A 27370-nucleotide genomic window follows, 5' to 3' on the forward strand; every position below is an offset into this window, starting at 1 on the left:
GCCTCTTGATCTCTCTTTGCCTGTTCCCTCACCTGTAAAATGGAGTTGATGATAATCCCTGTGACACTCCTTCTCAAATGTGTGGATAAAATATTTCCTCCCATCCCACCAGGCTTTTATTCCCAAAGTTCCTTCACTTTATAACAGATAGAGGGTCTCAGGGTCCCACAGCGATCCTCCTCACTCCCCCCACCCTTCCTGACTGGTTGCAGTTGTGGGTAGCAGTGATGTGTTGTGAAAGGGCAGAAAGGGAAGGGAAGTTTGTCTCTTCCCTGGAGTTACCACTTCCTGTGTCTTTGAATCTCCTATTATCATTCCACTTGGGTGGGGAAGGCATCCTGAAGGAACGGATATGGAAACTGGTTTTGGGTCAGGAGAAGTTGGGAAAGGAGCACAAAGGGAAGAAGGTAACAAAAATGCTAAACGGTAGAAAAATAACACAGAATAAGGGAGGGGCTGGTTGCACAGAACGTCTTGGAGGAGGGCCTTCACTCCCTGGGTGAAAAATTCAAACAAGATAAGGGAGGGTGATAAAAGGTTGGCAGAGCATTTGGAGGAGTTGCTGCTGGGAGGGCAGTGGCAGGGAGAGAGGACCGGGTGAGGCAGTGCCACCGGTTTGCCATTCAGCAGGAAGGGCACAATTAGAATTCAGAGCCCAGTGCTCACCCTGCCGCTTCATTCCCCAGTGGCTGCCTTCAAACTTGTTCCTCCAAATACAGGCAGACACTCAGGTCTTCCTCCAGCTGGTGAACCGGCTGAACCTAGTGGAGCTGAGAGGGAAAAGTCCCCCCAACTCCTGCCCTCGAGGTCAGGGGGTCAGGGTCAGAGGGGGGCCCTTCTTGCGAGCAGGAGGAGAGAGCTGGTGGTCTGTGGGGGGACAAAGGCCTATTGAGGGGCTGCCCGGGGCACTGTCAGAAAATAGAAAGGGGACAAATGAGACAGTCACCCCATACAGACACTTTCCCTGCCCTGCCTCCTCCACTAATACCTCCCCTCCTCGCCCCCCACCTCCTAAACTTGCTCTGACCTCCCATCAATTCCCTCCTTTCTCCTCTTGATCCGCCCTCGAACCCCCCGCCCTTCTCCATTAACCCATTCCTCAGCCCGATTAACCCTTTCCTCCCCCTTTTCTGGCAGGCTCCTTCCTCCCCGTGTTCATTCAATCGTATTTATTGAGCGCTTACTGTGTGCAGAGCACTGTACTAAGCGCTTGGAAAGTACAATTCATCAATAGAGTGACAATCCCTGCCCACCACGGGCTTAAAGTCTTCAGTTCACATATTCCACAGCGCTGCTTTAGTCTCTGAAAATAATAGACAAAATAACCAAGTTAAAAATCTAATGTTAATTAGGTGTACCACAACAACTCCGTCCTTCTGTCCCAGTCATTTGCAACTCCCTTTAAAAGCCATTCATTCAATCATATTTACTGAGCGCTGACTGTGCACCGAGCATTGTATTAAGCGCTTGGAAAGTACAATTCAGCAATAGAGACAATATCTAATGTTAAATTGGGCATTATTGAAAAGCAACTCTTTTTCCACAACAACTCCATCCTCCTCCTGTCCCAATCATTTGCAATGCCCTCTTTAAAAGCCATTCGTTCAGTCTTATTTATTGAGTGCTTCCTGGGCGCCGAGCACTGTACTAAGCGCTTGGAAAGTACAATTCACAATCCCTGCCCAACAACGAGCTCACAGTGTAGAATAAAAATGTGTGCATTAGAGCCAAAATGAAACCTCCTGTAAAACGTATAAAGGACTTTCAGGTTGAACCTCATGTGTTTCTCCCCCCCCCGCCCCACATCTCTCCCCAGATGGGTCACCTCTCCCCCTCCCAGACCCCACCGTCCCTTGAACCCACCCCACCTTCTCTGGCCCCTTCCTATCTCTCCAGGGCTGGACAGGTCAGGACTGGCCTGCGGGGCAGCATTCATTCATTCAATCGTATTTATTGAGTGCTTACTATGTGCAGAGCACTGTACTAAGCACTTGGAAGGTACAACTGGGCAAGAGAGAGAGACAATCCCTGCCCAACAGCGGGCTCACAGTCTAGAATAAAAATGAGTGTGCATTAGAGCCGAAATGAGACCTTCTGTAAAACGTAAAAAAGGACCTTTTGGAGACTGAACCCCATGTCCCCCCATCTCTCCCCAAATGGGCCACCTCCCACCCCACCGTCTCTGACCCCTTCCCATCTCTCCAGGACTGGTCTGCGGGGCCGCCTTCCTTCATTCATTAGTATTTATTGAGTGCAGCGTGGCTCTGTGGAAAGAGCCCGGGCTTGGGAGTCAGAAGTCGTGGGTTCTAATCCCCATTCTTCCACTTGTCAGCTGGGTGATTGTGGGCAAGTCACTTCACTTCTCTGGGCCTCAGTTCCCTCATCTGGAAAACGGGCATTAAGATTAGGAGCCTCACGTGGGACAACCTGAGGACCCTGTATCTCCCCCAGCGCTTAGAACAGTGCTCTGCCCCTAGTCAGCGCTTAACAAATGCCAACGTTATTATTATTCCCTGGGCCTCAGTTCCCTCATCTGTCAACCGGGGATTAAGACGGTGAGCCCCACGTGGGACAACCTGACTACCTCCTATCGACCTCGGTGCTCAGGACAGTGCTTTGCGCCTAGTGAGCGCTTAACAGACACCCTCGTTATTCTTTTCACTACGTGCAGAGCACTGTACTAAGCGCTGGGAGGGGATAAGTGGACAGCAGGCAGAGCCCCTCCCCGCCCGACGACGGGCTGCCATTCGGGGCGGAGTTGCGGGGCCGTGGAGGAGGGGGAGGCGTGGGAGGAGGGGGCGGTCCCCAGCCCACTCCCGCCGCTCTGTCCTTCCCTCGGCGGCCCCCAGCCCCGACCTGGGAGCAGGATGGACGGGTGGGCAGCGCTACTGGGGTTACTGGGGCTACTGGGGCTGAGCCGGCCGGGAGAGGCGGAGCCCGGGGTGCGGGCCTACCCGCACGGCGCGCTGCTGGACGGCCAGGGCAGGTACCGGCTGGGCTGGGGCCGCAGGGGCAGTGTACTGGACGTGCTCCTGGAGGTGCGGACGGCCGGCTACGTGGGCTTCGGCTTCTCGCCCACCGGCCGGATGGCATCGGCCGACATGGTCCTGGGAGGGGTGGACAGGGGCCGGCCCTACCTGCAGGTGAGTCCTCCGGGGGCGTGGACGCTGCTGGAGCCTCAGTTTCCCCCCCTCCCCCCCCCCCCCCGACACTGCCGGACCTTAACGTCTGGGTCGACCCGGCCGGGCTCCCCCTTCCCAATCTGTCGAAACCGGGCCCCCTGCACAGGGACCCGGGTTCTAATCCCGCCACTGGTCTGCCGCGTGACCTGGGACCAGGCACTGAGCAGCGCTTAGAAAAGCGCGGAGTGAGGGCTGCACAAATGAGAATGATGTTGGTATTTGTTAAGCGCTTACTATGTGCCAAGCACTGTTCTAAGCGCTGGGGTAGACACAGGGGAATCAGGATGTCCCACGTGGGGCTCACAGCCTTCATCCCCATTTTACAGATGAGGGAACTGAGGCACAGAGAATTAATGTTGGTATTTGTTAAGCGCTTACTATGTGCCGTGCACTGTTCTAAGCGCTGGGGTAGACACAGGGGAATCAGGATGTCCCACGTGGGGCTCACAGTCTTCATCCCCATTTTACAGATGAGGGAACTGAGGCACAGAGAAGGGAAGTGACTTGCCCACAGTCACACAGTTGACAAGTGGCAGAGCGGGATTCGAACTCATGACCTCTGACTCCAAAGCCCCGTGCTCTTGCCACTGAGAAATGCCACCGCTATTGTTGTTGTTCTCCCTTCAGTCGCTTGTAATGAGCGCTTACTGTGTGCAGAGCACTGTGCTAAGCGCTTGGAAGCAGCGTGGCTCAGTGGAAAGAGCCCGGGCTCGGGAGTCAGAGGTCACGGGTTCGACTTGCCAGCTGTGTGACTGTGGGCAAGTCACTTTACTTCTCTGGGCCTCAGTTGCCTCATCTGGAAAATGGGGATGAAGCCTGTGAGCCTCACGCGGGACAACCTGATGACCCTGTCTCTCCCCCAGCGCTTAGAACAGTGCTCTGCACATAGTCAGCGCTTAACAAATACCAACATTATTATTACAATTCTACATTAGAGACAATCCCTGGCCCACACCGGGTTTACAGTCTAGGAAGTTGGGGGAGACAGTAACTCAGTTTCCTCATCTGTAAAACGGGGATTAAAAGTGTGAGCCCCACGTGGGACAACTTGATTACCCTGTATCTACCCCAGCGCTTAGAACAGTGCTTGCCACTTAGTAAGCTCTTACAAATACCATTGTCTGCTGTGTGACCTTGGTCAAGTCACTTGGTGTGGCTTAGTGGAAAGAGCCCGGGCTTGGGAGTCCGAGGACGTGGGTTCGAATCCCGCCTCCGCCACTTGTCAGCTGTGTGACTTGGGGCAAGACCCTTCACTTCTCAGTGCTTCTGTTACCTCATCTGGAAAATGGGGATTAAGACTGTGAGCCCCACGTGGGACAACCTGATTACCTTGTTGCTACCCCAGCGCTTAGAACAGTGCTTGGCACATAGTAAGCGCTTAACAAAATGCCATTATTATTCTTTGTGTTTGTTACTACATCTGTAAAATGGGGGTTGAGACCGTGAGCCCTAAACGGGATAGGGACTGTCTCCAACCTGATTTGCTTGTACCCACCCCAGTGCTTAGTACAATGCTTGGCACATAGTGCTTAAGAAATACCATGTTTACTATTATTATTAAGGTCCGGGTGTGGAGAAGGAAGCAGGGTTGCTCCCTGTTAGGGGAGGGTCGTGCCTGTCCTATCCCAGAGAACCGGGCGGGGGTCGTGGGGTGGGGGGAGAGGGATGACAACTGTTTTGGTTACCAACCTGCTCCCCCACCACATCATAATAATTCTTTCAATCAATAGTATTTATTGATCGCTTACTATGTGCAGAACACTGTTCTAAGCACTTGATAAATATGGTATTGGTTAGGCACTGTACTAAGCGCTAGGTTGGACACAAGCAAACGGGGTTGGACACAGTTATTCATTCATTTGTGTTTATTGGGCTCTTACTATGTGCAGAATACTGTACTAAGCGCTTGGGAAAGTACAATGCAGCCATAAAGAGAGACAATCCCTGCCTACAAATTTGCAATCTAGAGGGGATGGTCCCATGTGGGGATCACAGTCTCAGTGCCCGTTTGACAGATGCGATATATTCCCTATCCCTGCTCTCTAGATCCCGATGCTCACGGTGCCCAAGCCAGGGAGCAGAGGGGCAAGAGCCAGGCTGGAGCATCGCCCACCTTCCCTCCCCTAGCCCCTGTCCAGGATGGGATGGATATCTCAGGATCTGCTGCTACAAAGCAGGAGCAAAGCTGCCCCTGTCCATCTCCCCCTCGCCAAGAAGGGTTAGGGAGGTGTTTTAAAGCCGAGCCTCAGGATCCTACCCTGGCCGCTTGATAGCCAGAAAACAAGCCACACTTGGGATCCTCGGCCCCAGTGGACCGGGAACCTGCAATTTTGCCCTAGATGCCCATCACTGGCCACCCATCACTGGCACCATCGTCCCAAGGGACAAGACATCCCCTCCCTGTTAAACCGTTCCCCGGCTTGCGACAGCACTTCGCTCCAGGCTCCTGTGCATTTTAGCTGGGATTCCCTAGGATCCCATCCAGCTAGGAGCTGTCGGTCTGGTTGGCAGCTGTTCAGTTAGGGGCGTGTTCTTAGGCACCCACCCCAGGAAAACTTCACAAACTTGAATGGGAAGAGAGGAAAATCCCAAATGTTCCCCCACCACCATTCCACTCCCACTCGCCTCCTCGGGCTGGCCAAAGTGGGTATTTCCCTGTCCCGTCCATCCATTCCTATCAAAAGGGCTGAATCTAGACTTCACTGACTCCCGCAGCATGGCCATGAAATTCCGAGAACGGACATCAGCTAGAAAAAAAGAGAAAGTTATCTTGGTCAACTCCTTTTATGACTTCCTAGAATCACAGTGCCAGAAAAGATGAGCCATTTTACATAATCAGTTTTGTTTTTCGATGAAACATACCAACTCTTACTAAGCCTTAATTAACGAAAGGTATTTGAAGTTTCCACTTTGGGAAACAAATTACTGAAAGCAGCTTCCTGTGGCTGTTGCATATGTCACACTAGCTTTCTAAATCAGATTTTTGATTCAGTCTCAGGACCGAGAAGGGGGTCATACTTAATATTTTTCTACTGGAATTTCATCCTCAGGCATTTTTAAGAAAATATTTTTAATCTGTTTATGCATAAATGCTGAGTGAGGGAAAAATGTTTTAAAATGTGGTGTTTTGCAATAAGATGAAAAGCCCTATATAGATTCTTATTTCAATATGACATGCTACCCACTCTCCACAGACAAATATAAAATAGTACATTTGAATTACTGTCACATGGAAACTGCCTCCTTTAATCTAACAGACATTTTCCCCCCTGTTGATGTTTAAGAAATATTGGCTAAGAATGATTTAGCACATCTTTAAAATGGTATTAAAAACAGAACTCTCCTAGAAATGGTCACACCTAGTGCATTGGAAGGTGGGAACAGAAATCTTTATAAAACATTTATACTGGGGCAGTGAAAAAGGAATGTGACCCCACAGGGTCATGTTGGTGAGTTTTCTGAAGAACACTACTATTACCATAGTTTTTCATTTCAGGGCAGATCCTAGGAGCTCAGGGAAACTATATTTCTCAGGTTTGGAGGAAGTATTGCAGTTTACCGGTTCAATTCAGATCCCATTTTTTTAGATGGATGAAATGCTAAAGAGGATATGCTAGTAATGGAAAACATCCCCATGTTGAAAAATGTTAGCAAAATGCATTTCCAGCTGTTTATTCCAGGCCAGGTTTAGTTTTTCATCACTTGAGTGTCGGTGTTTGAACCTGTTTGTCTAATTTTTATCAGTGTGACAGGAAGATCAGCAACAATTATATCAGTGAGTAAATGAAAGTCAAGACATCTTCTTCTGAACTTAATGAACAATGTTACCCCTTTAAACTTTCCCAAAGAGCAAGTGAAGAAAATCCAAGGGGATCTGGAAGGGAAGCAGTACAAACTAGCACTGATCATTCAAATTTCAAATCAGATTCAGTGCTCCTTCATGTTCAGAGAAAGCTGAAGTGACAATAAGATGTGACCTTTTCCATTTTCAGGTACCTACGTTCACTGGGTTCTCCTTAAAAATCAAATTCAGTTATTTTCTGCGATTCTCTTTCACATTGTTCTTTAAGACTCTGTGTACCTTTCGCGATGCATATGATGGTCTGATTTCTTTATATTTTGACGAGAGAGAATCACAGTTTTAGATCTCGGGGAGCTTGGAGACTTGGAGGGTCAAACTGGTGACCTGACCGATTCCTCTTGAGGAAACTGGAGACTAGAGAAGTAGCAGATGTTAGAAAGCAAAGGTGAAAAGATCAGTGACAGTGCTCTGGCCAAGTATGATGGTAGAATGGAGGGAGAGGTGAAGACGGCTGAGCCTAGTTAAGCCTAGGCAGGAACCAGAGATTTCCAAGACCAAACGTGAAACTAGAAGGAAGATTGTGAGTCCCTGAAGGACAGGGATCAGGTCTAATTTCCACATGTGTATTTTTTAGTGCCTAGCATTATTTTTCTCATTATTATTAATAATTATGGTGTTAAGTGCTTACTATATGCCAAGCACTGTACCAAACTCTGGGGTAGATATTTTAAGGTAACTGGGATCAGACACAGTCCCTGTCCTACATATGGCTCAACCTAAGTGTGGAGCTCTGTCCACAGTAAACAGTTAATAAATGCTATTACTACTATTAGGGGAAGCAACATGGTGTAGTGGATAGAGCACGGTCCTGGGAGTCAGAAGGTCATTAGTTTTAATCCCAGCTCCACCAGTTGTTTGCTGTGTGACCTTGGGCAGGTCATTTCACTTCTCTGGGCCTCAGTTTCCTCATCTGTAAAATGGGGATTGAGACTGTGAGCCCCACAAGGGACAGGGACTGTGTCCAACCCAATTTACTTGTACACGCCCCAGCGCTTAGTTCAGTGCCTGGTATATAGTGCTTAATAAATGCCATAATCATTATTATTATTACTTCTACTAAGGAAGGGGCAATCTGAGAGGTTTGCTAACCAAATCTAATATGCTGAATAAACTTTCTCTGGAGCAGATTATATGGGAGAACATATTATCCCTATATTCTTGCCCACATCCAGTGCTACCCTATCTAGTGCAATACTAGTGCTCTGGGCAGTCTTTCATTTTGTACCCACATCCATGAAAGATGCATTTTTGTTCTTCAGTCCTCTTTGACCTCTGGTGACCCCCTGATTAGCACTCAGCTGCTGAGGACCCCTGTTTTGAGACAAGGAATCCTGGTGGATGAATGCCCATCTTGTGTGAGTTACCAAAGACCATGGTCATGAAAAATCGAACTTGCACAGAGATGGTCTCATCCTCATTTTAGGGCAGACATCTTCAGTAATAGAGAAAAGGACTTTAGCATTTATTATAGCCTTGCTTGTTAGCTGTCCTTGAAAATGGAGGCACTTCAGCTATCTGTAATAGTCTCTGAGGCCACTACACTGCTTGTTGGGAAACGCTTGGAGCCGATTTTGAAGACGAGAAAACGGAGCTTTTCCTGGGGTTATGCAATTGTCCTATGCAGTCTTTTAAGTGCACTCCTGCCAATTACAACAATAACTGTTTAGAAAGCAAATTGAAAGGCCACAGAAGGAAAGATGAAAGAGTGCCCAATGCTGACATAGCTCAGCTGGGCCATTGTTAGGAGATATTTATACATCTCCATTAATGAAGAAAATTTTTCCAGACAATGAAGAGATCCATCTATACTTCTTGTTTGGGGGTCATTTGAGATAATGGGAGGTGTCACACTAGCTGCTGCTTATTTTTTCAATTAGTCTGTTTTCTATTGCAGCAAGGGCTTCCTACCAATAGCCAGACCTTCCACAGTGTAAAATGGAGAAAGTTGGACACACCCAACTGGCTCAAAAGAATAATTTTCCTGAGCTGACCTTTGGCTATGAAACCCTTCAAAACTGCACAATTTTCAACTGGATAACCACCTATCTGAAACTTTTACTGGAAAGACCAGAAAGGTGTTCTTTGGTGTTTCATTCAGGATCCTCACTTCTGGAAGCCATAGTTGTTTTTGGGTTTTTTTTTTGGCTCACCATCTATAATTTTTACAAAGAATTTTTAATTTTGAAAAATCAATAATATATGGGCAGGGAACATGTCTGCTAATTATGTTATTGTACTCTCCCAAGCACTTAATACAGTGCTCTGCACATAGTAAGTGCTCAAATAACTGATGATGATGATCAACAGGATTTTATTAAGTGGCTTCTTCATACAGAGCCCTTGGAAGATTGCCACGGAGGTCCCAGCCTCACCAATTTCTTGAATTTTTGCCGCTTGTCACCTGCTTAATCCCAAAATACTAAAAAAAAAAAAAAAACCCAAAACAAACCAAAGCACAGGGAGCAATACTCTCCAAACACTTGAAATTATTTCTTTTAAATAAATTGGCAGGACTTTGGAGAAGCATTATCTCTTCTTAGACCCCTTAAAAGGTCTTTAATTTATTTGAATTAATAAATTTAAGTCAGATAAAACATATGCTGTTACAAGCCACTGTAGTCAGTTGTATTTGAGTGCTTACCATGTGCAGAACACTGTACTAAGCACTTGGGAGAATACAATAGCAGAGTTGATGGATACATAGAATTTCCTGATGATTTGAAAGAGTTAATGTAAACCCAAAAATCAACCTGAATTCTACAGATCTCAAACTAATTTGGTGAGAGAGTGCTGATAAGTATAAGTGAATTTAAGTGAGGGAAAAATTGAGCTCAGTATTTTTTTTGTCAATCCTTACATAGGGACAGGAGCAAATACAATTTCACTTGCATTAATAGTTATTCTTCTTAATTGTAGGCTTTTGATTCAGAATTTCAAGGGGGAATTATAATGTTAACCATGGTGAAGAGAGAGTTTGAGAGAGGCAGCAAATCTACATCACAAATGTGATGCTCTTCTCTTAAAATGTTAACCAGTTATGGAGTCAAGTCTTCCAATTAAGAATAAATATGATAATGGCTTCAGGGATTAGTTATGGCTTTTGATCATTTTCCTTTGGATCAAATGTGTCTATGGAACTTAGGTTATTACCATGTAGTAAACACTGGAGTAAATACAAGATAAACAGGTTGAACAACAGTCCCTGGCCCACACAGGTCTCTCAGTTGTCAGTATGAGGAGTCTAAATTGAAATAGCATGCACAGTTATTCACAAACATTCATTTCAGTAACCCCCATGTTTCTCTCAGGGTGGTCAAACTATCCCCTTTTCACTCAGAGTCACCGAGAAGTTATAGGACAAGATTTGTCACCTACTCAAGGATAGACATGAAGACCTCTTCAATGTTCAAAGATTGCTCCATCCTACCTGTTTTGAGTTCCTCGTGGACAGGGGACATGTCTACTAACTCCGCTGCACTTTCCCAAGCACCTAGTACATTCTCTGCACACAGCAAACCCTCAACAAATACCACTGGTTTATTATCCAATATTTTAATTGAAAAATGATCTTATATACAAACAGGAGGAAAATGTATCAGTGTGTATCCTTTTTACCATTTATTTTTAAGAGATTACTTCTGGAAGTTTCAATTTCATGTCATTCTGTGAAAATGTTCATCAACAGGCCACACTTTAGAAAGTCATACTACTACTAATAATAATGTTGGTATTTCTTAAGCGCTTACTACGTGCAGAGCACTGTTCTAAGCGCTGGGGTAGATACAGGGGAATCAGGTTGTCCCACGTGAGGCTCACAGTCTTCATCCCCATTTTACAGATGAGGTCACTGAGGCTCTGCTATTGAAAATAAGTATAAGAGGTAAAATACTTAAATTTTTTGAGTGTCATCCTGAGGTTAATTCGAGTTTTGCCTTTGTGAATGTTCTCTATCACCTGCTTAAGAATTAGATAATTCAGCCTGTCGTTTAAACTGTGAGCCCATTATTGGGCAGGGATTGTCTCCATCTGTTGCCGAATTGTACATTCCAAGTGCTTAGTACAGTGCTCTGCACATAGTAAGCGCTCAATAATTATGATTGAATGAATGAATAGATGCAGTGTTGCAAATTGCTGGACATATAATAAAGTTTCTTAAAATTTGTAATTTACAAAACTCCCAAACCCATCATCTCATGAAAAGTCTTTTTAATGGATCAATACTGAACTTGTGTTCAGGAGAATCAGAATTTTTCTAATATTGCAATGATTCCATTTAGTAAATGCAAGGATATTTATGGTAGTTGTTAAAGTCTGTCTTGTGATCATTTAGCTATAGCAAAAAAAATTTTTTCTTTTTTAGCTATTCAGTGGAGAAACTTTAGCAACTTCTGCTGAGGAACTTATTTGGGTACTTTGATAGGTTAGACTAGCACAAACAACCTCCATCTTGGAAAGATGAAGATATTGTCTTCTGGATTGTAAGCTCCTTGTGGGCAGGGAACATGTCAACAACTCTGTTGTACTCTCCTAAGTGCTTAGTATAGTCCTCTGCCCAAAGTAAGCATTCAGTAAATATGTTTGAAAGACATTTGCCTCTCCCTCTTGACTCCCAGTTCCTTGTGGGTAGGGTCATGTTTACCAACTATTGTAGTGTACTCCCACAAGTGCTTAGTACAGTGCTTTGCCCTCAATAAATGCTGTTGACTGACTGGTTGATTGAGGTCTACCAGTACTACAGAAGTGATACCAAATTCCTTGCAAACTCCATTCACCAAGTCACAAGTGAATAAGCAGAAGGGACAACTAGGTGTGTGTGTGTCTAGCTCTTATGTGCTGCTTAAATATATGCTCCCACCAACCACTGGGGTAATCCTGCTCTGAAAATGAATCAGTGAGGCCCCCCAAAAGTCTGGTTTTTGAACTGTGTTGTGTGCCTGCCCCTTTAAGAGAAAAAGTTTAAGGAGGAAGCATTGTATTCCAGGATCTGCACACAGAGGTTCTATATAGCTTTAAGATATTATCATCTAATGATTATATTTATATATAAACATTGATAATATAGACAATATTGGAAGGTTTTTTTAGTTTTTTTAAAAAAAATTACAAGCACCTGCGAAAGTGCATAATGCCAGATGGCAGCATTTTTCTCAAGATTCTTCCTGCAGCTGTGCTTACATTCTCCAAGGCTAAAATAAAGCCATGTTGCATCTTTCATTACAACCCAAAGAGTTCACACTCCTGTTTGGTCTTACACAGATACCAGAAGCCATCTTACTCCCCAGAGATTTTATGTAAGAGAGTCATCAGTGAGCAGTTACTCAAGGTGATAAACCATTTCTCATGCCTCATGCTTTCTGAGTTCTTTCTTTCTAAATGACTAAGATGAAGTGTTTGCCAGTGTTCCTTAATGTTGACTACTGTATAATTGCCATGGTACACTCAAATTCCAATTACATTACATTTCATAGAGGTGCATTTTTTTTTCCAAGGTGAAATTTTCTCAAGAAAATCACCCTGTGTTAACATGTTTCAGATATAATATTTTCATGACCCAACTCATGGATTAAGTTTTAACAAGCTTAGATTTCCCTGGGCAATTCAGAAGATGATTATTGCATGACAAAAGGCTTTTTGGCAGTGAATAAGCATTGTGTAGAATCAATAAAATAATCCACTATTCAAAATCCTTACTTGATTCCTTCCTAAAACCTCCATAATAGAGCTGCAAAATGAAGGTGGAAACACATTCCAAACTGTTGACCTACGCCCACCTCACTGAGGTGATTATCCAAAACCTACAGTGGCCTGCATTTGTGATTGAAGACCCTCCCAAAGTTGCCTTGTCCACACCTGGTTCTTAAGGTGAGAGCTGAAATAAGCAGCCAGAGATACAGATCATAATCAAGTTAATGCTCATTTAAGTTTATGAGCTGAAATGCATGTGAGCTTATACCTGAGAACAAGGTCTAAACAAGTTTGTATGACCTATCCCAGGTCATAGCCACTCCATAATATTCATTCATTCAATCTCATTTATTGAACACTGTACTAAGAGCTTGGGAGAGTACACTACAACAATAAACAGACACATTCCCTGCCCACCACGAGTTTACAGTCTAGAGGTGGTGAGACAGACATCAATACAAATAAATTGCAGATATGTACATAAGTGCTATGGGGCTGGGAGGGGGGAAGAACAAAGGGAGCAGTCAGGGTGATGCAGAAGGAAATGGGAGAAGAGAAAAGGAGGGGCTGAGTCTGAGGAGGCCTTATGGAGGAGATGTGTCTTCAATAAGGCTTCGAAGGGGTGGGGAGGGTAATTGTTGGATGTGGAGAGGGCAGGTGGGAACTAGGGGTTGATGGTGAGATAGGCGATGTCGAGGCACAGTGAAAAGGGTAGCATTAGAGATCTGAAGTGTGCGGACTGGGTTGTAGAAGGAGAGTAAGGAGGTGAGGTAGGAGGGGGCAAAGTGGTGGAATGCCTAAAAGCCAATGGCGATGAGTTTTTGTCTCATGTGCAGGTGGTTGGGCAAACACTGGAGTTTTTTGAGGAGTGGGGTGATATATCCTGGGTTGTAATATGTACAACCCAGGAGTAGAGCTGGAATTATTAGATACTTTACTCTGGGTTACAACCATGCAATGATGCATACAACCCAGGGTCACAGCTGGAGTTGTTTGATACCTAAACTCAGGTTACAACACACCAGGGAAACAATTTATATTGTTGGGCTCCTTATTCCATGTATTAATCCTGACTGCTCTGACATTCTGTCAAAGTGCCTCAGGTAAATCAATCCCTTCATGCCCCCAGGGTGAGTCTTAGAAATTTGACCTCCTTTGAGGGGGAGAAAATCTCACCTCTCCCTTCTGTTCCAGATGATATAATTGTTTAGCTGTGGGCATTATTCTGGACATCGTATGGTAGCCTGCCTGAACATAGAGCATTTCTCTGGCAGATGGAGGTGGGTGGAGAGGACTTCTGACTTCTCTCTGTCCTCCCCACTTTGTTACAGAGATGTTGTGTTCCCTTCCAGGTCTTTGTTCGCTGCTTCAGGTGGCGTGTTTTCAAAGTTTTAAGTGCCACCACCCCAGTGCTGCCCCCCAATAATGTCTCTCGTCTAATTCTCCATGAACTCTCAACCCCCTTTGACGTGGTGGATACCTCTCTCCTCCTGGAAACAGTATCTAAATCTTGGTTTTTACCAACACATTTCTTCCTTGATTTTCTTCCTATCTCTCTGGCTACTCCTTCTCAGGCTCTTTCACTGGCTTTTCTTCTGCTCCCCAACCCCTAACTCTAGGTACCCCTCAAGGCTCTGTTCTAGGTCCTCTTCTTTTCTAATTTTATGCTCCCTACTTTGGGGGTTATCTTTTCCCATGGCTTTTGCTGTCACACACAGGTGACTGACTCCCATATCTACCTCTTCTCCCAAAATGTGCAATCTTGAGTTTCCTACTGCTTGGAATACCTCTTCATATGGATGTCCCACCAGCACCTCAAGCTCAGTATGTTCAAAACAGAACTCATCATCCCTCCTCAATCCCCTTCTTCACTTAGCTTTTTCACTATAGTTGATCCCATCACCATGCTCCCACAGTCTTAAAATTATCCTTTATTCCTTTTCTCTCTTTCAACTCTCATATCCAGTATGTTGCTAAATCTCATTGCTTTTTCTTCTACAACACTTCCTTGATCAACTTTTTCCTCTTCATTCAAAGGGCTATCACTCTGGTCCAGGCACTTCTCTTGTTCTGGCTTGACTACTGTCAGCCTCCTCACCAGAATCCCTACTTCTAAGGTCTTCCTTCTCTGGTCTATACTTCTGAGTGGTTTTCTAAAATGTCATTCTGCACACATCTCTCCATTCTTCCAAAACTCCAGAGGCTATTCAATCGTTTTTTTCATCAAATAAATAGCATTCAAGGAGTGAAGTCTGCAGGCTGGGTGGTAGAAGGAGAGTAGTGAGGGGAGGTAGGAGGGGCAAGGTGATTGAGTGCTTTAAAGCCAATGGTGAGAAGTTTCTGTTTAATGTGGAGTTAGATGAGCAACCACTGGAGTTTCCTGAAGAGTGGGGAAACATGTCCAGTTTTTTTTGTAGAAAAATGATCCGGGCATCCAAGTGAAGTGTGGATTAGATTGGGGAGAGAGACAGGAGGCAGGGAGGTCAGTAAGAAGACTGATTCAGTAATCAAGGCGGGATAGGAAAAGTGATTGGATTAATGTGGTAGTAGTTTGGATGGAGACCAAAGAGCAGATTTTAGCGATGTCGTGAAGGTGGGACCCACAGTATTTAGGGATAGATTGAATATATGGGTTGAATGAGAAGAGTCAAGGATAATGCCAAGGTTAAGGGCTTGAGAGACAGGAAAGATGGTAGTGTCATCTAAGGTGATGGGAAAGTCAGGGGGAGGACAGGGTTTGGATGGGAAGATAAGTTCTGTTTTAGTCATGTTAAGTTTGACATCCAAGTTGAGATGTCTTGAAGGTAGGAGAAAATACTAGACTGCAGAGAGGGTGAGAGATCAGGGCTGGAGATGAAGATTTGGGTATCATCCTCACAGAGGTGATAATTGAAGCCATGGGAGCGATTGAGTTCTCCATCGGAGTAGATGTAGATGGAAACTAGAAGGGGATCCAGAGCAGAACCTTGAAGGTACCCTCAGTTAGGGGATGGGAGGCAGAGGCTCCCGCCTCCTTCAAATTCTCCAGACCACAACTTTCCTAATCTTCAAAACTCTTATGAAATCTCACCTACTCTGGTAAGATTTCCCAGATTATTATTTTTTTCCTTTTGCAAGTTCACTTTCTCCCTGCTACCATCTCAGCACTTTTGCTCCTACTTAGCTCTTTGGCTCTCACTACTTCTTACTGCAACTTTGTAAATATTGTCAAACACATTTAAGCACTTTTCCCTCCTATTTGTAAATTATTTTAAAATAAATAATTATTTGTAAATTACCCCTCACTAGATTGTAAACTCATTGTGGGTAGAAATCATCATGCCTTTCACTGTACTCTTCCACGAGCTTAGTACAGTGTTCTGCATACAGTAGGCTCAATAAAGACTGTTGACTGATAGGTTGTCTCATTTATCACATGAAGCTAGCCTGGCCCACTCCTTCCCCACCTGGCCTGACATTAGCTATCAGTCAATTATATTTATTGAGTGCTTACTGGGTGCAGAGCACTGTACTAAGCAGTGGGGAGAGTACAATACAATAATAAACAGATACATTCCCTTCCCACAAAGACAGTAAATGGATCTTGGATGAAACTCTGTCTACTATTTGTGCCAGATTTTCAAGGCATAAAGAGAGACCCCTGAGCAAATAACCAATAAAGTTGTTGAACTCTGGGCATGAAAGGGGCAAATTAACTCAGAAATGGATGATGCATTTGTTAAGTGCACTGTCAGAGGAGTTGTCAACCAATAAAGCCCTCATCTAACTTCAACAGTCCAATGCATCATTACAAGAGGCCCAACAGATGGAGAGGTTATGATGTCTTTACCATCTACTACATAAGTCTTGCATTAGTTTTCAAGAAAGCAGATTCATTTATAAAAATGATAGAAAAGACTCTTTTGGAAATATGTTGAAAGATGTGCAGGGGTGTTTAGATGGATTTAATCTTTTCTAAGGTACTTTATCAAGGTAAACTGTTAAAATTTAATTGGAATCAATCAATCATATTTATTAAATGCTTACTGTGTGCAGAGCAGTGTACTAAATGCCTGGCAGAGAAGCAGCATGGCTCAGTGGAAAGAGCCTGGGCTTGGGAGTCAGAGGTCATGGGCTCTAATCCCGGCTCCGCCCCCTGTCAGTTGTGTGACTTTGGGTAAGTCACTTAACTTCTCTGGGCCTCAGTTATCTCATTTGTAAAATGGGGATTCAGACTGTAAATCTCATGTGGGACAACCTGATTACCCTGTATCTACCCCAGAGCTTAGAACATTGCTCGGTACATAGTAAGCGCTTAACAAATACCAATATTATTATTATTATAATACAGTAGCTTAGCGAGACACAATCTCTGTCCACAAAGAGTTTACAAACCAGAGAGGGAGACACCTATTAAATTTAATTGCAGATGGATATAAATATATATATATATATTTATATATATGTATATATATGTGCTCTGGAGGTAGAGTGAAAATCAAAGTGTTTAAGGGGTTACAGACCCAGGTGACACAGAAGAAAAGGCAAATGGGGAAGAGACATAGAAGAGAGGTCAAATAGAGGAAATGAGGGCTTAGTCATTATTGTTTTTCGTATACTCAAAACATAACCTCAAAATATGGGATTATCATATGACTATAGGTCTTTGCAGGAGGCTGCAGAAATAGTTTTTTTTTTTCCTGCTGAATTTAATGAAGAATTTGTGTATTTAACTAATATTTAATATTACATTATATCACACCATAATTTCATATTATTTTTCCAAATGTTCTGTCCATATTTGGAGCAAGAATGGCCTGATAGAGAAGGGAGTCAGAAAAACTGGATCTTAGTTCCAGCTTTGCTATTAACCTGCTGAGTGACCGCAGACAAGTCACTCAACCTCTCTGGGCCTTAGTTTCCTCATCTGTAAAGAGGAGCTAAGGTTCTGTTGTCCTTCCCCCTTAGATTTTTAGCTCTTTGTGGGACAGAGACTGGTATCAGAGTTTGGCACAGTGTTTGGCACATAATGTGGGATTTTTGAAGAAGGTTATTTTTTATAATCATTAATATTATGTCAAAGAGAAACCTATCCCACAATTTAGGTATTCAAGATACAACCTCAATTTCAAGGTACATTTCCCCACAGCTTTTTTTTTTTGAGGGGGTGACCTTGTAGGAATTACTGTACAGTAATTTCTGCTAGAACATGTGTTCACATTCCACAGTTTGGCTGTACAATGTTGGAAGAATTGAAGAACATTCTGGTACAACACAGTCCACAAGTAGGTTCAAGTAGATGTGGAATGTGTCTACCACCTCTCTTACAATGTACTCTTTCAAGTGCTTAGTCTAGTGCCCTGCACACAGTAAGCATGCAATAAATATAATTGATTGAGTAGGGAAGACAGTTGTGTTGGTGATGTCGATCAAGAGGGAAAAGCAGTGTGGCTCAGTGGAAAGAGCCCGGGCTTGGGAGTCAGAGGTCATGGGTGCTAATCTCAACCCCACCACTTAGCTGTGTGACTTTGGGCAAGTCACTTAACTTCTCTGGGCCTCAATTACCTCATTTGTAAAATGGGGATTGAGACTTGGAGCTCCACGTGGGACAGGGACTGTGTCCAACCAGATCTGCTTGTATTCACCCCAGCACTTAGTACAGTGCCTGGGCCATAGTTAAGCGCTTAACAAATACCATTATTATTATTATATTTCCCAGCCTCTCCTTCAGCTTCAGTATAGTGCAGAATTTGGGAGGATCTCTGTGCTTTTTACAGGTCAATAACAATGACTGGAAAATGTATAAAGCATTCTGCTTGTGATGGATGTAACAATAATGCAGGCTTTCAGTCTTGGTGGTACTTTCAAACTACTTGTCCCCTAATCCATTCATTCCAAATAGATCAGAGGTGACTGTAACATAATTTTCCCATAGAACAAAGTTTTTTAAAACACAAGTACCAAGTTAGGTCAGGATTGACCATTTTTCACCTTACTTCTGAAATAGTCCACTCAACTTTTCTCTTGTAAGTGTAGGCATTATTTCAAACAATGCTATGGTTGTTTCATAAACTCCAACCAAAGAGTAAGTTCCAACAGTTCAATTTCTTTGGGAAATCCAAGCTTTGGTATCATTGCTTGTTTGGACCTTTCCAATGGTAGCTGTTTCGTAGAAAGCTGTTTTAGTTCCTCCTAGAGCATCATTCAGTAGTGTGTATTCTTCATTCAATAGTATTTATTGAGCGCTTACTATGTGCAGAGCACTGTACTAAGCGCTTGGAATGAACAAGTCAGCAACAGATAGAGACAGTCCCTGCCATTTGACGGGCTTACAGTCTAATCGGTGTATTGAAGCCTCACTGTGTGCAAAGTCATGTGCTAAGCACTTAGGTAAGTTCATGAACAATTAGAGACATGGTCTCTTCTCTAGAGAAGCAGCGTGACTCAGTGGAAAGAGCCCGGGCTGGGGAGTCAGAGGTTATGGGTTCGAATCCCGGCTCCGCCACCTGTCAGCTGTGTGACTGTGGGCAAGTCATTTAACTTCTCCGTGCCTCAGTGACCTCATCTGTAAAATGGGCATTAACTGTGAGCCTCACGTGGGACAACCTGGTTACCCTGTATCTCCCCCAGCGCTTAGAACAGTGCTCTGCACATAGTAAGTGCTTAACAAATACCAACATTATTATTATTATTATTAGAGGAGCTTATAGCTTAGTTTTTTGTTTTCTTTTAAATACTTGTAAATACTTTTCATAGGCAGTTTTACAATTTTGCAGCAAAATATAGATCATCTTCAAATAGGAAAGAGACCGTATGAACGGGAACCTAAATTCTGCTGAACTAAACAATTCTGGAGGAGTATTTTGATGCTTTAAATGTAAATCCTATTTATATTCACACATACTATAAATACAAAATCCCCTTCCTGTCCCAAATGTATTCCTTTGCCTTTTCTGACCGTCCCCTTGTGCGGTCTTATAAAACTAAAAGGGCAGAATCTAAAATGACATTTACAGAAACAGGAAAGAGGAAAATAATGACTGCTTTGATTAAAAACTGATCTGATGAGATTTTTGAGGTCTAATCCAAGAAAATTTGGTTGGTATATAGTTTAAACAAATATAACGAAGTCTATGGGATTTGATTAATGGTGGCGGAATTTGTCTGGCAATTTGTTTATTTTTAAAATGCCTTGTTTATGATCAAGTGAAGGTCTCCGCTTCTAAATGCTGTATTTTGAAAAAAGTTGATAGTCTTGATGCTATGCTGCAAGCCATGAGTTACTGTGAGAGGTGAGGTGAAAAGGTCATTAGCCTTAACAGAAAAATAGCACACAGAGTTTGACTTGCAAACCCCATGAGGTGCAGGATTGTGCTTGGTCCAGTGCTTTGTAAATCCCCCTCCCCCATTTAACCCATTACCTTGATTTGCAAGCTGTTTTTTGATTGGTGAGCTGGTCTCAATCACTGGTCATTATTGACTGCCTAATTAGTGTGAAGCACTCTCCTAAGTGCTTGGACAGCACCATAGAAACAGTAATAATAACGTTGGTATTTGTTAAGTGCTTACTATGTGCAGAGCACTGTTCTAAGCGCTGGGGTAGATACAGGGTAATCAGGTTGTCCCACGCGAGGGTCACGGTTAATCCCCATTTTACAGATAAGGTAACTGAGGCACAGAGAAGTGAAGTGACTTGCCCACAGTCACACAGCTGACAAGTGGCAGAGCCGGGAGTCGAACCCATGACGTCTGACTCCGAAGCCCAGACTCTTTCCACTGAGCCACATACCTTCTCTGCCCTTGAGAAGTTTACAATCCAAAGGGAGTGACAAAAATTATTTACAAATATTGTGCCTAGGAGGATACCACCCAGAATACTTCAGATTTTGCATACTCTATACATCTACCTGACCTGTCCCCTACATGTTCCTCGAAAATGTGAGTTGCACTGTGAATGGTCATAACAGGGAGTACATTTTCCAGTAGACTTACATACATTAAGCTTGGTTCCATTCCAGAACTAGCGACTGCCAATTTGTATCAGTAAGTAAAAGTTACACCATATGGTTCTTCTCATCCTTGCATCCCCTCTCCCTTTCTATATTACCTACTCCTAGAGATTTCTCGATTCCTGAGCACCCTAAATATGCTGGTCCCTTGTACCACCCTTCCCACTCAGTATTTTTCTAATGAAAAGCAGTGAGGTAAGTGGTGCCCCGTTGAAGCCACACTCATCATGGACTGGTGAGGGCCAGGAAAATATTGCCAGGTCCTGGTGTGGGGGTGGGGGGCATTCTGGGGGTCCCTGCCCCTCCTTGTCACCCTAAACCACTGAGAGCTGGCTACCCACTAGCTCTGTCTGACCCACCTTCTCCAGCCAGTCAGTCGTATTTATTGAGCACTTGCTGTGTATGGATCACTGTACTAAGCGCTTGGGAGAGTACAATATGACAATAAACCAACACATTCCTTGCCCACAGTGAGCTTATAGTCTAGAGGAAAGACTGTACGCTGAGACTGTAAGCTTCTCACAGGGAACATGCCTACCACCTCTGTTGTACTCTCTCAAGTGCTTAGTACAGTGCTCTCTGCACACAGGAAGCACTCAATAAATGTGATTGATTGTACTCTTGTCCCTCTCTCCCTTCTCCTCTGTTTCTCTTGTATCTCAGCATATGGACACCAGCTGTTTGTGGTGCCGCTGCCCCAGGAGCCTGTGGTAGGGGGAAAATTCCGAGCAGAAAGAAAGCAGTGACGGGAAGGGCCAGCAATGTCTTACCAGGATGCAGCTCCGTCATCCCTCACCCACCATCTGCAATGATGGACTTGCAGCCCTGCTGCTCTATGCATCCCAGAGAATCAGGCTTCAAATCAGGGTTTGGGAAATAGCTGGGAAGTGGGAGTGAGAGGTGGGTGACTAAGGGTTTCTCTGCTTTGGCTGAAGGCAACACAAATTGAGGATGGATGAATAGGGCAGTCTAAATCAGCTGAAGACCTTTGCTTCTCCATCTCACCCCATCTGTGCTACTTCCTCTGAGGCTCCCACCAAGAGCCTCTAAGGAAAACCAGTGTTTGGCAAGTGGAAGGGAGAAAGGGGTGGTGAGAGTATTGGCTTCCCTTTAGTGATTGGGTGCAACAATGGCGATGAGATTTATAGATGCTTTAGAGCATTGACACAGTGCAGGACAGATCTCTGGATTTTATGTATTCGGATTATGGCTGAATATGAGAATGAATTTACAAAACATGTTGTTGAATGCAGAAGTGAAATTCCAAATGAAAATAAATTTGTTGGTCCATAACCAGATATCTGAACTTCTAGGCAGTTGATCTGATCATGTTCCTTTCCCAATGTTTTGTCTCTGGACTGAAATCTTAATCTAAATACTCCCTCAAAGGCTATTTAGAGCTCCCTGTGGGCAGAGACCCTGTCTACCAACTGGACTGGACTCTTCTAAGATCTTAGTACAGTGCTTTACACACAGTAAGCACTCAATAAATACAATTGATTGATTAAGTAAAAATGATTGTGTTTTTGCCCACACTTGCTCCCAGTTTGTTTTGTAAATTAGGACTGTCTAATATTTCTTAAAAAATGCCCTTCCATACCACAAATCCAGGATTATTACTGTTTGGCAAGATGGGAAATTATATTTTGTCAACATTAAAGTTCTGATTAGAATTGATTGATAAGCCCTAGCAAACTAGCTAAATTTTCGGCCATGACTTGCTCTCATTTCTTATATAGAACAAATTCTGAATCACTTTTCATATAATAATAATGTTGGTATTTGTTAAGTGCTTACTATGTGCAGAGCACTGTTTTAAGCGCTGGGGTAGATACAGGGTCATCAGGTTGTCTCACGTGAGGCTCACAGTTAATCCCCATTTTACAGATGAGGTAACTGAGGCACAGAGAAGTGAAGTGACTTGCCCACAGTCACACAGCTGGCCAGGATTCAAACCCATGACCTCTGACTCCCAAGCCCGGGCTCTTTCCACTGAGCTGTGCTGCTTCTCTATGTCACCGATTAGCTTTCCAATGGTTCAATGGTTGCAATGTTCAACTAGTTTTAATATGCCACTTCTTTCTGGTAGATAAGGTGACAAAATTCATCAAAGTTTTTATCTTAAACAGCAGTATCATTTAAGAAACGTACATGTGATCTGAAAAAAAGCAGCGTGATCAAATGGGAAAAGCATGGGCCTGGGAATCAGGAAATCTGGATTCTAATATCAATTCCTCCACTTGCCTGGTGTGTGATTTTGGGCAAGTCACTTAGCTTCTCTCTGCCTCAATTTCACTATCTGTAAAATTGGGATTCAATATTTGTTCTTCCTCCTATTCAGACTAAACTGCATGTGGGTTAGGACCTGGGTCCACTTTGATTATCTCATTCAGTAAGCACTCAATAAATACAGCTGAATGAATATCTATCCGAATGCTTAAGTACAGTGTTAAGTGCTGTAACCTTTAACAAATAACAATAACCTTTAACAAATACTGTGATTATTATTAATTATTATTGAAATATATTTGCGATTTTATGAGCCCTTTAATACTGCTTGACAAGGTGTTTCCATCTGTTATACCCATCGGTAACTTTTAAATAATTATTGGGAATTAGTTTTGTATTGATGTGGCTATGATCATCAGTTCCATTGGCCCTCATGCTTAAGAGAAGGGGGAGGAATCCAGGAGAATCACTCTTCCCTAAGAAAAGAGTAAGTGCTATCCAAATACCATTAAAAAAAGCGTAAAATCTAAAATAAGTCAGTTAAGGAGGACTGGGAGGAAATAGAAGAACTGGGCTGTGGAAGAGGAAGATCCTTGGTCAACTTAGAGGTGTGAGTAGTGAGCCGTGTGTCTGGGAGAGCAGTACACAGGGAGGGCTTGTGCGATGACCCTGAATGGACAGTGGTCACAGGAGGGTTAGACTGACCACAGTCGTTTAGACTCTGAGCCCGTTATTGGGCAGGGATTGTCTCTATCTGTTGCTGAATTTTACATTCCAAGTGCTTAGTACAGTGTTCTGCACATAGTAAGCGCTCAATTAATATGATTGAATGAATCAATCAATGAGGGATAGGAGAGGATCCCAGATTAGGTTTTTGATATTCTGGAGGTTCATGGTTTGAAGGCTTTGGAGCAGTGAGACTCCTGTCCCTCAGAGGGAGAAAGGGTAACCTGTATCTGAATGACTGGAACCAAGAGAAGAGGGGAGAGAACCCCAGGAACGTGAGCCCTGGGGTACCTAACGGAAAGCACAGGAGGTTGGGAAGTAACGGAGGTTGAGAAGGGAAAGTATTAGGTCCAGGGAAAGGTTCCTCAGGGCTTTAATGGGGGCTCCTGCTCTTCTCCCTGTACCTCAGGCAGTGTGGCCTATTGGAAAAAGCATGGGCCTAGGATCCTGGGGACTTGGGTTCTAATCCCAGCTCTTCCATTTACCACCTGCTGCCCTGCCAGATTATCTTCTACTAATAATATTACTAATCACAGTATATATTATATGCTTACTAGGTGCCAAGCACTGTGCTAATATCTAGGGTCAAAACAAGATAATCAGGGCAGACATAGTTCCTGTCCCATAAGGGACTCACAGTCTGAGGAGGAGGGAGATCAGGTAATCTGTCTCCATTTTACAGTAGAGGAATCTGAGGCATCAAGAAGTTAAGTGATTTTTCCCAAGATGGCACAGCAGGCAAGTGGTGGAGTCAGAATTCAACTTTAGTCCTCTGGCTCCTAGGCCCTTGATGTTTCCATTATCCCAGTACTTAGTGCAGTTCTTGGCTCATAAAAAATGATTAACAGTTGTCACAGTTAATTATTATTACAGTCAAAAACTTCAGCCCCTGTGCAAAGCCTATGACCTCAAAACTTGTACTTCCTAGCCACTCCACTAAATTATCTTAACGCTTTGCCTGTTCACCAAGAGTGCAGTATTATGATTTGAGTGTTCAGTTTTCTATTTCTCCATAATATTAATGACTCTGCCAGGGTGGCTGATCTTAAGTTTTATGTATTATAGGAGGGGAGATCCTGCTGCTTAATTCACTTTGCACAGCCATTAGGGTCAGAGACATTGTTAATTACAATCAATCTCAAAATTTTCTCTTTCTCCCACAGGATTATTTTACAGATGCAAATAGAGAATTGAAGAGAGATGATCAGCAGGATTACCACCTGGAGTATGCCATGGAAAATAGTACACATACAATAATTGCTTTTAGCAGAGAACTACATACTTGTGACATAAATGATAAGACCATAACGGTAAGAATGCTGTTTGAGTATAGACATCTGAATTAATGTAAATATAATTTCTAGGCAAGAATTAGAGACACTGAGTTACAATTAATGGCTCAGTATCCTGACACACTACAGTAAAATACAAAACAAAAAAACACTCAAGCATTCTGTAGCTGGTTTCTCCTTTAATTTAACTGTAGGTTTCTAGAAGTGACTTGAGTAATAATTGTGAAAGTGATGAAAGAAAATAAATGAATTTGTTGGGTCTTTTTATGGAGCCCATTTTTGCTTAAACTTGATTAGAAACAAGTAATATATTTGATTTCAAATTACAAAATCCAGTAGAGAAGACTATTTGTTGCCAGGATTTATTAAAAGTAAATTAACTTTATTTGAGCAAGTTGAGCATCTTCAGGTTTTCAAAGAAAAAAGTCCTAAGGATACATTGGGAATGAATTCAACTACAAAATGTTTGATGAGAAAACTTCCAGACTAATTCAGGGCTTTACCCTTAGTGGGAACTCAGTGATTTTTATATGAAAGTGGATTGAATTGTTTATATAAAATTGGATGGATTTGAAGATTAGTATTTAACGGGGTTAAGAGGAATTGTAGTGTAGTCTTGACACTGAATTTAGCCTCTCTGATGTTTACTGTATGTTTTATCTAGTTGAGTGAGATAAAATTTGTAAGTTAGGTTCTGGAAAATGTCTCAGCACCAAAAAAAAAAACCTAGGATGTGAATAATCTGATGTTGGTTTTTGAAAAGAGCACCCAAAATTGCTCTAATCTCATCAAGACAGGCAGGAAGCAAAGGAGATGCTAGTTTGTTTCCAAAACCTAATTGCTGTCATACTGATGATCACTGATGGTATTTATTGAATGCTTACTATGTGCAGAGCAATGTCACACTTTTCAGAGTCACAGGAATTCTTATTCAGCATTGCTTCCAAATCATGGTTAGAGTTGGACACTGTCTTGGTTTTTTTCCCCCATCCTTAAACTATTGGTTGTTTATAATAATTGCTTAAGGAAATGAACCCACCTGTGTCTCTAGCTCCAAGATGAACAATGGGACCATTGGATAATAATAATGATGATGGTATTTGCTAAGCACTTACTATGTGCCAAGCATTGTTCTAAGCTCTGATGTAGATACAATGTAATCAGATTGGACACCATCCCTGTCCCACATGGGGCTCACAGTCTCAATCCCCATTTTATAGATGAGGTAACTGAGGCCCAAAGAAGTGCAGTGACTTGACCAAAGTCACAAAACAGACCACTGCTGGAGCTGGGATTAAAACCCATGACCATAACCCCCAGGCTGGTGCTCTATCCACTACACTATGCCGCTTCCCACTGCTCACCAACCTCCACTGTCACCTCTCTGCTTCCTTGTCTGTCTAGCCGAGGGGCACTCAGTCCTCTAAGCACAGCCTAGGACTTTTATATGGTATTTGCTGAGTGCTTACTATGTACCAGACTGTACTAAACTCTGGAGTAGGTACCAGATAATCAGGTTGCACACCTTCACTGTCCCACAAGGGGCTCACAGCCTTTATTCCCATTCTACAGATGAGGTAGTTGAGGCACAGAGAAGTTAAGTGACTTGCCCGAGGTCATACAGTAGACAAGTAGTGGATCTGGGACTAGAATTCAGGTCCTCTGACTCCCAGTCCCTTGCTCTTTCCACTAGGCCATACTGCTTCTCCTCTCGTATGTTTTTGGAAGGGGAGTGTAAGTGAAGAGTTGGTGTTTTTGTGAGGGGGCTGAATGTGATACAATACATAAAAGTGCTTTTCCATTCTGAAGCATAAAGTTTTGGAGAAAGGGAATTTTCTAAATTCTTGAATCATTTTGGCTTTAGTGCCATCTGAAATGTACAAATGTATGTTGGAATACCTTAAATTCCCTCATCTGTAAAATGGGGATTAAGACTGTGAGCCCCACGTGGGACAACCTGATTCCCCTGTGTTTACACCAGCGCTTAGAACAGTGCTCTGCACATAGTAAGCGCTTAACAAATACCATTATTATTATTATTATTAAGATAAAAGGTATGTGCCATTAAGGAAGCTTCCATTTACTTACACATAATTGCCTTCAAAGGTAGTCTAGATACTTTCTTTTTTTAACAAATTCAGACTTTAATAATGTCTACTCTGATTCTGAGATGGAATGAAGCTGATTCCATAATCAGTCCAAAGAGCAAAGAGGAAGGAAAACTATAGGTCTATCAATGGTTATTTTTATGCAATGATGTAGTGTTCTACTTCCTGAGAGAGAATATGGCAAACTGAACAGCTTAAAGGATATGTTTACTTGATGATTTCCTTCCTTAGTTCTTAGTACAAAGCAGCTAAAATTGCTGCAACTGAGAATGAATGAGAGAGGGAAGAAGTTACCATA

The 27370-nt window shown here is 43.2% G+C and overlaps 1 protein-coding gene across 1 annotated transcript in view; it reads left to right on the forward strand.

Moving 5' to 3' along the window:
• The first annotated feature begins 2829 nt into the window (after positions 1-2829).
• MOXD1 (monooxygenase DBH like 1) overlaps positions 2830-27370 on the forward strand; it is an 85860-nt gene continuing 61319 nt past the window's right edge. The window contains exons 1-2 of the mRNA XM_001506193.5: positions 2830-3143; positions 24836-24982. Of these exons, the coding sequence (XP_001506243.3) occupies positions 2868-3143; positions 24836-24982 (423 nt within the window). The 5' untranslated portion in view covers positions 2830-2867. The remainder of the gene's footprint in view (positions 3144-24835; positions 24983-27370) is intronic.

This window comes from Ornithorhynchus anatinus, chromosome 2 (assembly GCF_004115215.2).
Source record: "Ornithorhynchus anatinus isolate Pmale09 chromosome 2, mOrnAna1.pri.v4, whole genome shotgun sequence".
NCBI lineage: Eukaryota > Metazoa > Chordata > Mammalia > Monotremata > Ornithorhynchidae > Ornithorhynchus > Ornithorhynchus anatinus.